Raw genomic sequence first — 12,774 nt, 5'->3', positions numbered from 1 at the left:
CTTGTCATAAAAAAATAAGACTTGAAAATGTCAAGAATCAAGATTCAATTTTTTTTTTTTATTCAATTTTATTCAAATTTTCAAAAATTCAACATTTTTGAAAATGTGTGTGTTCAGTATAATGGCGCTGATTTGCTGAACTGTAGAAGCCGGCAAAAGTAAAAAAACAAAAAAACAAAAACATCCTCTCTGCTCATCGATGCAACTTTTTTGCTACTCGCTGCCCACCATCTGGTCTTCAGACCCTACTCTTCTTTTCTTCTTTATCCTGCCCACCATCTGGTCTTCAGACTCCACTCTTCTTTTCTTCTTCATCCTGCCCACCATCTGGTATTCAGACCCTACTCTTCTTTTCTTCTTCATTCTGCCCACCATCTGGTCTTCAGACTCTACTCTTCTTTTCTTCTTTATCCTGCCCACCATCTGGTTTTCAGACCCTACTCTTCTTTTCTTCTTCATCCTGCCCACCATCTGGTCTCCAGACCCTACTCTTCTTTTCTTCTTCATCCTGACCACCATCTGGTCTTCAGACCCTACTCTTCTTTTCTTCTTCATCCTGCCCACCATCTGGCCTTCAGACCCTACTCTTCTTTTCTTCTTCATCCTGCCCACCATCTAGTCTTCAGACCCTACTCTTCTTTTCTTCTTCATCCTGCCCACCATCTGATCTTCAGACACTACTCTTCTTTATCTTCTTCACCCTGCCCACCATCTGATCTTCAGACCCTACTCTTCTTTTCTTCATCCTGCCCACCATCTGATCTTCAGAGCGTACTCTTATTTTTTCCTTCATCCTGCCCACCATCTTGTCTTCAGACCCTACTCTTCTTTTCTTCTTCATCCTGCCCACCATCTGATCTTCAGACACTACTCTTCTTTTCTTCTTCGTGCTGCCCACTATTTTAATATAATACGCACCACTGGATTGTACAAGGGAAAATCCCGCTAATATTGTATGTTAGTAGAAAACTCTAGAGTTTTTCTACATTGATTACAACTTATTTCAGTTTTCTTATATTCCTGCTTCTGTGTCCTAATTTTAATCAGTATTATATCCCCTAGAGGTGAAATACTGTGTCTGCTTTACAAATATTATGCAATCAGATGTTGAGCTCAGCTAATGTAGTAAATGTATAATAAAGGTAAACACTATACAAAAATTATGTGAATTCTTAACACAATGCAGAAAAGAAACACTGCTGGTGTCTTCCTAAACACTGCGATACAAGATTGCACAATGACAACCATGATAGATGCCCCCTCATCCCGTGTGACTGTCCACGTAAGTAATATTCACCCCAGTATTGCCTCATACAAATATTCACTTTCTTTTTAAACTTACTACTTAATAGATATGCACTAAAACCCTTATGACCACAAACTATTTCAACCTATGTCATTTTATTTTATTCTTTGCCTTTTAAGAGCCATATTTCTGTTTATCTGTCTACTTTAGGTAGGCTTGTACTTTGTTGGTGTTTGACTATTTTTTTTTATTTTTTGGTTATTCCATTTTTGTAGCACATATAACTTATTATATTATATTATTATTTTATTATTATTATTTTTTTTATAATTAATTTTATTATTATTAATTTACTTTAATCAAATGTTTTTTGTGGGGAATGAAAATAAAAACAAAAACATTAATTTTTCCATTGTTTAAATTATGTTCCAATTTTGCTGTGCTCACAACAATGACGCCTACCTAAAGCTTTTTTTATGTTTTCCTATTTTTTCAAAGTAATAACACAGATAATGGAAAAAATAGTTTTTAGGTCACAAATCCAAAGCCGTTTCTTTATTGTGTTTTCAGCCGATATAGCTGTATGTGGGCTTTTTTTTTTAGATTGTGCCATATTTTTTATCACAATTTTACATATAGATTATTGACTATTACTATTTTCTGTGAGGAATGATAAAAAGAAATTCCGCTCTTTCCTTTTGTGTTTTTTATATATATATATATATATTGGGCAGTTTAACAGAAATATGTTGGGAGATAAATGGAAAATGTTCCATTGCATGTTAGAGGTATTTACCCGTAGTAGCTATACTCGTAGAAGTATTGCTTTGAAAGAAAATATAGGCCAAATGGAGGGAATCAGTTAGTAGAATTAACCCTTCTAAGACATCTATATGGGCATCTAGGTCATTGGAATCTGGATAATATTATACCTTGATATATGTGATCCGTTGAGCCGTTTAGATCTCCCTGAGAATCTGCCTCTTGCTTGTTGTAAGTGAAAGGGGGAGTTACCTCTGTGAGACATGTAATGACTGACATAGCAAAGCAAAAATCGCAGCACCACAGTCTATAGCCGCTTGTGTTAGGGCGTAACACAAAAACCGCAGCATCCAGACGTGCGACTAACACCAAGGGATCTCTTGGAGACACATACCGCAATGAAGACAAACCGACAGCGTCTTCTGGGTTAAAACGTTTTTGTTGTCTTTATTCCGTCAGTGCTTGGAAGAAGATGAAGCAACGTTTCGAACAATGCTTGATAAAGACATTGGTCGAAACGTTGCTTCTTCTTCTATACACTGATGGAATAAAGGCAACAAAACGTTTTTCACCCAGAAGATGCTGTGGGTTTTTCTTCATTGTGTTTCATGTAATGACTGACAGTCTGCTCTCACATTGGTTATGCCTCCTTTTATATACAATAACCTCCAAAGGCAGATTCTTGGGGAGATCAATGTCTGACACATAGATCTTAACAGCTTCTTTGCATATTAAGAAAAATGTGGATTTCTCTGGAATTAGGCATTGGATCACAGATGTCAAGGTATCATTTTCTACAGCTTTTTATTACTCACATGCCAATATACGTAGATGAATCAGGAAGTCCTCTCCCAGTCCTTAACCCCTTCACAACCTTGGATGACTATATACGTCCTACTTCGTTTCCCCCCGGGTAACTGCAGGCTCTTGCAGCGAGCCCCCGGTAATCCCTGCACATGTCTGCTGATCCGATCAGCAGGCATGTGAGGCTAAATGGCAGGGGTGGATTAGAGATCCACCCATGCCTACTTACCACTTAGCTTGCGCTGTCAAAATCTGACAGCGCAATTTAAATGGCAGCAGCGGTGATCTCGCCATTTCCAGCTGCCATCAGTGGCTCCATGACACGATCACAGGGCACAAAGGAGTTGCCATGGTAGTGCGGGATTAGTTGATGATCCCTGATGCTAGCACGACGTATTAATTTGATCAGTACACGACGTGGTGAGAAAAAAGTTCCAAATGCCAAAATTACATTTTTTGGTTGTCGCATCATTTTTTCTAAAATGCAATAACAGGCGATGAAAATGTAGCCTCTGCACTAAAATGGTATAATTAAAAACATCAGCTCAAGACGCAAAAAATAAGACAACACGGAGCACAAGATACCAAAAAATGAGAACACTGCGGGTCTCGGAAAAAGCGCAATTCTTTTTTTGGACAAACTTCAGAATTTTTTTTAATCCCTTAGATAAATATAAAAGTATACATATTTCATGTCTACGAGCTCATACCAACCTGAGGCATCATGCCGACATGTTAGTTTTACCATATAGAGAACAAGGTGAATAACATTCCCCTAAAACAATCATTCGTTTATACTTTTTTGCAATTTCACCCTACTTGGATTTTTTTTTTACCCATTTTCCAGTACACTATTTGGTAAAAGTAATAGTTTTATTTAAAAGTACAACTCGTCCCGCAAAAAATCAAGTCCTCATATGGCAGTATTGGCAGAAAAATAAAAAAGTTATGGCTCTTGGAAGAAGGGTAAGAAAAAACAAAAACGGAAAATCACCGGGGGGAGGGGGTGGTGAAGGGGTTAAAGGGAATCTGGCAGCAGTTTTTTGCTACCCCATATGAAAGCAGCATAATGTAGAGACAGAGACCCCGATTCCACATCACTTTACTGAGCTGTTTGCTGTCATTTTGATAAAATCCATGTTTTCTCTGCTGCAGATCTAGCAGTTATACAGAGCTCATGAATATGCTGGACTACCTACAGCACGCCAAGTAGTCCTGTAATGATAATCTCCTGCTGATTAATGAGTTATATTATCAAAACTACACTAAGCGGCCCAGTATGTGACACATCACTGGAAGCAGAATCTCTGCCCCTACGTTTATGCTGCTCTCAGATTAGGTGGAAAAAACCTAGTGACAGATTCCCTTTAAAAATTTAGAGGAGTATGCCCTACTATGACTGCACATATCCACCTTTGCCCTACCAACTCAATCAAATATTCTCTATTTCTTTGTCGCTCCATTGGGAGACCCAGACAATTGGGTGTATAGCTTCTGCCTCCGGAGGCCACACAAAGTATTACACTTTAAAAAGTGTAACCCCTCCCCTCTGCTATACACCCTCCCGTGCATCACGGGCTCATCAGTTTTATGCTTTGTGTTGAAGGAGGCACACATGCACACAATGCTCCACATTTTAGTCAGCAGCAGCTGCTGATTATATCGGATGGAAGAAAAGAGGGCCCCTAACAGGGCCCCCGGCATGCTCCCTTCTCACCCCACTGAGTCGGCGGTGCTGTTAAGGTTGAGGTACCCATTGCGGGTACACAGGCAGGAGCCACATGCCGTTTTCCTTCCCCATCCCTTAGGGGCTCTGGGGAAGTGGGATCCTAACCGGTCATCCAGCCACTGGGACCGGGCTCCCTCCGCAGCCCCTGGGGGAATCTGCTGGACAGGAGACGGAGTATCGTCAGGGACATGGCCCTGCATCTACAGGTACTCTGTGTCCCCGTTGGGACGGTGCATGAAGCACCTTGGCCTCAGACGCAGCTGCGACTGCGGTGTGGATTTTTTGTCTGGGACTACCGCGCCGACCGTGCCTGTTTGCCGGCCGCGGTTTTTACTTTAGTCCCCGGCTTTTGCGGCCTAGTGTGTTAAACTCCCGCCCCTGAGCCTGCCAGTCAGGGAGAAAGGCGGGACGGTCGGTATGATGCCGACAGTGAGGGCTGGAGCACACTTCGCTGTCCTCCGCCCCCCTCACTGATCACTATGGGCCACCAGGTTCCCGCACTTTTGCGGTTCCGCCCACGGCTCTCTCCTCCCCTCGGAACGCCGGCAGCCATTGTTATAATTCTGCCGGTGGAGGATCTCAGAATCTGCTCAATGGTATATGATCTCACTGTTCGGCAGCATTATTTGCTTTTGGCTGTATACCCTCACTGTTTACTCTGCGGACGACATGCTGTTGTCTGCTCTTAAAGAGTAAGGGTGCCAAGGCACTGGCTTATTTTACAACCTGTACCTCTTGTGCGGCTATATTACAGGCAGGTTACACATACCCTCATTGTGTACAATGCCCCGGGGGCACTCACTCAGCCGGAGCCTCCGGCACTGGTGGGACCCTCGGCCAGTGGTACCGCCGGTTTCCACTGCACAGATGACAGGGACAGAGTTTGCATGTTGGAATCAGCAAATCTCTGAGTAGCTTTCACATTCCAGGACTCAGTCTATGGACAGAGGGTCTGCTAAGATACTGGAAGCCTTGCAGTCCAGACCGATAACACAGGGCCAGGGAGCTGTGAGTTCATCGCTCCCGGGTCCCTCTGGGTCGGTACAACAAGGGGCTCCTGGGGTAACACCCAGATCCCACGGTGAGAACTCCGTCACGGACCGCGGCCTATGATAGGCTAAGCGGGCCCGCTGGGAACCTTCCCCGACTTCATCAGGAGTGCGTGTTTCGATCACTCTAACTCCAGAGGGGCCGTCCAGTAGCACAGAACTTGACGGACAAGCGCTTACTAAGCGCCTTATTGACACGCGTTACCCTTTTCCCCCCTGACGTGGTTAAGGGTTGGGCTCAGTGTCACAGGGTGGATCCTCCAGTCTCTAGGCTGGCGGCTAGATCCGTAGTATTAGTGGCAGATGTCCATCTCTCACGAATGCCACTGACAGGCAAATAAAGCTTATGATGAAATCCATCTATGAAGCCATAGTCGCATCTTTTGCTCCAGCCCTCGCAGCCGTGAGGGCACTCCAAGCTATCTCAGCTTCTCTGGCTGAGATTATTGCGGTTGCACATACCTCTGCCACGCAGGTTGTGTCCTTCACTTCTCAGGCGTAGGTTTTTTCGTTCTACGCCATGAACGCCATTCCTGGACTCTGCGAGCCGTACAGCGGTAGCATCCACCAATTCGGTGGCAGTCTGCAGGGCCATGTGGCTACGTGAATGGAAGGCAGGCTCTGCTTCCAAGAAGTTCTTAACCGGTTTGCCATTTTCTGGCGACCGTTTGTTTGGCGAGCAATTGGATGAAGTTACTAGACAGTCCAAGGGAAAGGTCTCGTCCTTGCCCCAGTCCAAAGGTTTCGGTCATTTCGGTCCTCAGCAAAGTTCCGTTCCTCCACGTCCAACAGGTCAGAGGAGGGCTAGAGGAACTCTTCTGCATGGCGGTCTAAGTCACAAGGCGGCTTCCTCATGACTTCGGCCTCACCAAGACCGCGTCCTCGGTCGGTGGCAGGCTCTCCCGCTTTTGCGACGCCTGGTGGCCACATGTCCAAGACCGATGGGTGAGAGACATCTGTCTCACGGTTACAGGATAGAGCTCTGCTCTCGTCCTCCGACTCGTTTCTTCAAAACATCTCCGCCCCCCGAGCGAGCCGATGCACTTTTTCAGGCGGTGAACACTCTGAAGCCTCGATGTCACAAGGAGACTTCCTAGCATCAATTGACATCAAGGATGCTTATCTCCATGTGCCGATCGCACCCGAGCTTCAACGCTTTCTGCGTTTCGCCATCAGGGACGAACACCTTCAGTTCGTGGCACTGCCATTCGGCCTGGCGACAGCCCCACGGGTCTTCACCAAGGTCATGGCAGCAGTGGTGGCGGTCCTACACTCTCAGGGCCACTCGGTGATCACTTACCTAGACGATCTTCTAGTCAAGACACCCTCCTGGGTGGCATGTCAACACAACCTGACCATTGCTCTGGAGACTCTCCAGGGGTTCGGGTGGATCATCAAAATTCCAAGGTCAAAACTGACACCGACCCAATCATTTACTTACCTCGGGATGGAGTTTCATACTCTCTCAGCGATTGTGAAGCTTCCGCTGCATAGTCAGCGTTCACTACAGACAGGGGTGCAATCTCTCCTTCGGGCCCAGTCACCCCTTGAGGCGCCTCATGCACTTTCTCAGGAAGATGGTGGCAGCAAGGGAGGCAGTTCCCTTGCACAGTTTCGTCTGCGTCCGATTCTATCGGACACCGCAAATGGGACAGGAGGTCGACGTCCCTAGACAAGAACGTCTCTCTTTCCCTTGCAGCAAAACCTCTCTTCAGTGGTGCCTTCTTTCCACTTCCTGGGCGAAGGAAAAATCCTTCCGGCCCCCAGCCGGGGCTGTGGTCACGACGAACGCGAGTCTGTCAGGGTGGGGAGCGGTCTTCCTCCACCACTCGGCTCAGGGAACCTGGACTCCGACAGAGTCCTCCCTTCAGATCACTGTTCTGGAGATAAGGGCAGTGGATCTAGCCCTAAAGGTGTTCCAGCGGTGGCTGGAGGGCAGGCAGATCCGAATTCAGTCGGATAACGCCAAGGCGGTTGCGTACATCAACCACCAGGGCGGCACACGCAGTCGTCAAGCCTTCCGAGCAGTTCGGCGGATTCGGCTGTGGGCGGAAGCCACAGCCTCCAACATCTCCGCAGTTCACATCCCGGGCGTAGAAAACTGGGAAGCAGATTTTCTCAGTCGCCGGGGCATGGACGCAGGGGAATGGTCTCTTCACCCGCACGTGTTTCTAGAGATCGGTTGCCACTGGGGAACGCCGGACGTCGATCTAATGGCGTCTCGGCACTACAACAAAGTCCCGGCATTCATGGCTCGGTCCAAGGATCACAGAGCTCTGGCGGCAGACGCGCTAGTTCACGACTGGTCGCAGTTTCGACTGCCTTATGTATTTCCTCCTCTGGCACTACTGCCCAGAGTGTTACGCAAGATCAGGTCAGACTGTCGCCGCGCCATCCTCGTTGCTCCAGACTGGCCGAGGTGATCGTGGTACCCGGATCTGTGGCACCTCACGGTGGGTCAACCGTGGACTCTCCCAGACCGACCAGACTTGCTGCCTTAAGGGCCATATTTCCTTCTGAATTCTACGGTACTAAACCTGACTGTGTGGCCATTGAGTCCTGGCTCCTAGCGTCATCAGGGATATCTCCAGATGTCATTGCCACAATGAGACAGGCCAGGAAACCAACGTCCGCCAAGATCTATCAAAGGACTTGGAGGATCTTCTTATCCTGGTGCTCTGATCAGGGTTTTACTCCCTGGCCGTTTGCCTTGCCCACTTTTCTTTCTTTCCTTCAATCCGGAATGGACAAGGGCTTGTCTCTCGGCTCTCTCAAGGGACAAGTATCGGCGCTTTCCGGTCCCACCTTACAAGCGTCCGTTAACACCCTCGGATCTTAACAGGGTGCTGACGACTCTTCAGAAGCCACTTTTCGAGCCGATGCGGGATCTCTCTATCTCGCCTTTCGCAAAGGGTGGCCTTCCTAGTGGCAGTCACATCACTCAGAAGAGTGTCTCAGCTAGCAGCGCTGTCATGCAAAGCCCCCTTCCTGGTGTTTTACCAGGATAGGGTGGTTCTACGTCCGGTCCCGGACTTTCTCCCTAAGGTATCCCCGTTTCATCTCAATCAGGATATCGTCTTACCCTCTTTGGGTCTGCATCCAGTTCACCAATGTGAAAAGGATTTGCATTTATTAGATCTGGTGAGAGCACTCCGGCTCTACATTTCTCGCACGGCGCCCCTGCGCCGGTCTGATGCGCTCTTGTCCTTATCGCGGGCCAGAGTAAGGGATTTCAGGTTTTCAAGTCAACCTTGGCTCGGTGGATCAAGGAACCGATTCTTGAAGCCTACCGTTCTTTTAGGCTTCCGATTCCTGCAGGGCTGAAGGCCTATTCTACCAGAGCCGTCGGTGTCCTGGGCATTGCGACACCAGGCTACGGCTCGGCAGGTGTGTCAGGCGGCTACCTGGTCGAGTCTGCACACTTTCACGAAACACTATCAGGTGCATGCCGATGATTCGGCAGATGCCAGCCTAGGTAGGCGACTCCTTCAGGCGGCAGTTGCCCACCTGTAAGAGGGGGCTGTTTTTCGGCTCTTTTTATCAAGGTATTCTTTTACCCACCCAGGGATTGCTTTTGGACATCCCAATTGTCTGGGTCTCCCAATGGAGCGACAAAGAAGAAGGGAATTTTGTTTACTTACCGTAAATTCCTTTTCTTCTAGCTCCTATTGGGAGACCCAGCACCCGCCCCTGTTCCCTTCGGGCTGTTGTTCTTTTGTGTACACATGTTGTTCATGTTGAATTGTTCTTTTGGTTCATGGTTTCAGTTCTCCGAACATCCTTCGGATTGAATTTACCTTAGACCAATTTATAAGTTTCCTCCTTCCTGCTTTGGCACCAAAACTGATGAGCCCGTGATGCACGGGAGGGTGTATAGCAGAGGGGAGGGGTTACACTTTTTAAAGTGTAATACTTTGTGTGGCCTCCGGAGGCAGAAGCTATACACCCAATTGTCTGGGTCTCCCAATAGGAGCTAGAAGAAAAGGAATTTACGGTAAGTAAACAAAATTCCCTTCTTTTGATGTATGGTAAAATTTTGACTTTTGCTTCAGGGCCACATGATTTTATGTACCCCCTAGCCATCTCTTTTATTGCTATGTAGTAACAGGGACCTGCAGTAGTAACTATATATAGTGAGTAAGGCTGTTGTGCCAGAGTCAAGTGACACAAAGTCTTCAACTAAGTTAGGCATGTCACTGCCCAAAACACATTTGCTTTGTGCACATTGCTTATTTATCGTTTTTCTTAGTAATGAAATAACTTTTCTTTGTTTTTTTTTTCTTCTGGGGTCAGACACTACTACTACAAAAAGCCCAAAAACTACAACCATGTCACTTACCACAGAACGCCCAACAACTACAATGATGTCACCTACTTCCACAAAACACCCAACAACTACAACCATGCCACCTACCACAGAACGCCCAACAACTACAACCAGGCCAACTACTACTACAGAACACCCAACAACTACAACCATGTCACTTACCACAGAACGCCCAACAACTACAACCAGGCCAACTACTACTACAGAACACCCAACAACTACAACCATGCTACCTACCACAGAACGCCCAACAACTACAAGCAAGCCATCTACTACCACAGAAGGCTCAACGACAACAACCATGTCACCTACTACCACAGAACACCCAACAACTACAACCATGTCACCTACCACAGAACACCCAACAACTACAACCATGTCACCTACCACAGAACACCCAAGAACTACAACCAGGCCAACTACTACTACAGAACACCCAACATCTACAACCATGTCACCTACCACAGAACACCCAACAACTACAACCAAGCCATCTACTACCACAGAAGGCCCAACAACTACAACCATGCCACCTACCACAGAACGCCCAACAACTACAATCAAGCCATCTACTACGACAAAAAGCCCAACAACTACAACCATGCCATCTACTATCACAGAAGGCTCAACAACTACAACCAGGCCACCTACTTCCACAGAACGCCCAGCAAATACAACCATGTCACCTACCACAGAACACCCAACAACTACAACCATGTCACCTACCACAGAACACAAAACAACTACAACCATGTCACCTACCACAGAACACCCAACAACTACAACCATGTCACCTACCACAGAACACAAAACAACTACAACCATGTCACCTACCACAGAACGCCCAACAACAACAACCAAGCCATCTACTACCACAGAAGGCCAAACAACTACAACCAGGCCACCTACTATAGAACACCCAACAACTACAACCATGTCACCTACCATAGAAAGCCCAACAACTACAACCATGCTACCTACCACAGAACACCCAACTAAAACCATGTCACCTACCACAGAACATCCAACAACTACAATCTGGCCAACTACTACTACAGAACACCCAACCACTACAACTATGTCACCTACCACAGAACGCCCAACAACTACAACCATGCCACCTACCACAGAACGCCCAACAACAACAACCATGCCATCTACTATCACAGAAGGCCCAACAACTACAACCATGTCACCTACCACAGAACACCCAACTAAAACCATGTCACCTACCACAGAACATCCAACAACTACAATCTGGCCAACTACTACTACAGAACACCCAACAACTACAACCATGTCACCTACCACAGAAAGCCCAACAACTACAACCAGGCCAACTACTACTACAGAACACCCAACAACTACAACCATGCCACCTACCACAGAACGCCCAACAACTACAACTAAGCCATCTACTACCACAGAAGGCCCAACAACTACAACATTACCACCTACTACAGAACACCCAACAACTACAACCATGTCACCTACTACCACAGAAAGCCCAACAACTACAACCATGCCATCTACTATCACAGAAGGCCCAACAACTACAACCATGCCATCTACTACCACAGAAGGCCCAACAACTACAACCAAGCCATCTACTAGCACAGAAGGCCCAGCAACTACAACCAGGCCACCTACTACCACAGAACGCCCAACAACTACAACCATGTCATCTACCACAGAACGCCCAACAACTACAACCAAGCCATCTACTACCACAGAAGGCCCAACAACTACAACCATACCACCTACCACAGAACACCCAACAACTAAAACCATGTCACCTACTACCACAGAAAGCCCAACAACTACAACCATGCCATCTGCTATCACAGAAGGCCCAACAACTACAACCAGGCCACCTACTACCACAGAACACCCAACAACTACAACCATGTCACCTACCACTGAACACCCACCAACTACAATGGATGGTAACTATTCTTCTCTGCTGTGCTGTCACACACGATCTATATAGTTTCTTCAGTGTTTCATGGCTTTGTCTCCCTATTTCTGTGACTGAACTGCAACATCCTCTCACAATCCAGATTCACCACAAAATGGGGCTGCGTTTTCTACTTCTGCTTTTATACTGGCTTTTATAGCCCCTCCTGAGTGGCTGTATTATACCATGTGATGTGATATTTGTAAGATATAGGGAAACTTACCCAGCCGTGCTCGAGGTTTTTTGATCCTTCTCTGGCTGATGCAATCTTCTGCAGATACAGTTTGCTTGATCACAAATGTCTTAGGTGCATAATTTTTGGACCTTTTTCAATTTTAAAAACCTAAAAGCATGTAGTGTACTGTGCTATGAAATGGGCCGTCTTTTACTAATGCGATATCATCCATTTCTTTAGTGACATCATTTTGCCATTACTGCGATTGAGTTTGCTTGACTTGCTCTATGTTAAAAATGTCACTGTCCACATCACCTATATTACGTGCCCATTGACCACCATTATATTCTCTTCTTTGTTAGGAATAGTTTGTCAATTTTTCATTGTCTGATGCTTTCTTTTTGTTCCAGGGCCAGACAGAACTACTACTACACCACATCCAACAACTACCACCATGCCGCCTACAACCAAAAATCACCCAGATCCTGTAACCAAGACTCCTATTACTATACAACTCCCAACAACTACAACCATAACACCTACCACTAAAGGTGCATTACTTGATTTATGAAACTTATCAGTGGATTTTTATTCTTTCACCTATTTTTTCTTTCCAAAGAATGGGTTACGTGATGCCCCCTTCACCTTTCATTATGTACATTATGTAGTAATGTCCACCTTCCTGTGCTAATGTCCCATATGTTGAATCCCAACCACGTATTTAT

General features: G+C 46.3%; 1 protein-coding gene across 43 annotated transcripts in view; it reads left to right on the top strand.

Moving 5' to 3' along the window:
• LOC142250958 (uncharacterized) overlaps nucleotides 1–12,774 on the top strand; it is a 345,599-nt gene that overhangs the window by 113,450 nt on the left and 219,375 nt on the right. For all 43 annotated transcript variants that reach the window (XM_075323314.1, XM_075323336.1, XM_075323323.1 and 40 more), the window contains 2 exons: nucleotides 1,187–1,282; nucleotides 12,460–12,600. In XM_075323314.1, the coding sequence (XP_075179429.1) occupies nucleotides 1,187–1,282; nucleotides 12,460–12,600 (237 nt within the window). The remainder of the gene's footprint in view (nucleotides 1–1,186; nucleotides 1,283–12,459; nucleotides 12,601–12,774) is intronic.

Source organism: Anomaloglossus baeobatrachus, chromosome 9 (assembly GCF_048569485.1).
Source record: "Anomaloglossus baeobatrachus isolate aAnoBae1 chromosome 9, aAnoBae1.hap1, whole genome shotgun sequence".
Taxonomy (NCBI): domain Eukaryota; kingdom Metazoa; phylum Chordata; class Amphibia; order Anura; family Aromobatidae; genus Anomaloglossus; species Anomaloglossus baeobatrachus.
Note: the sequence above shows the minus strand (reverse complement) of the source record. Positions and strands in the feature narration are given on the sequence as shown.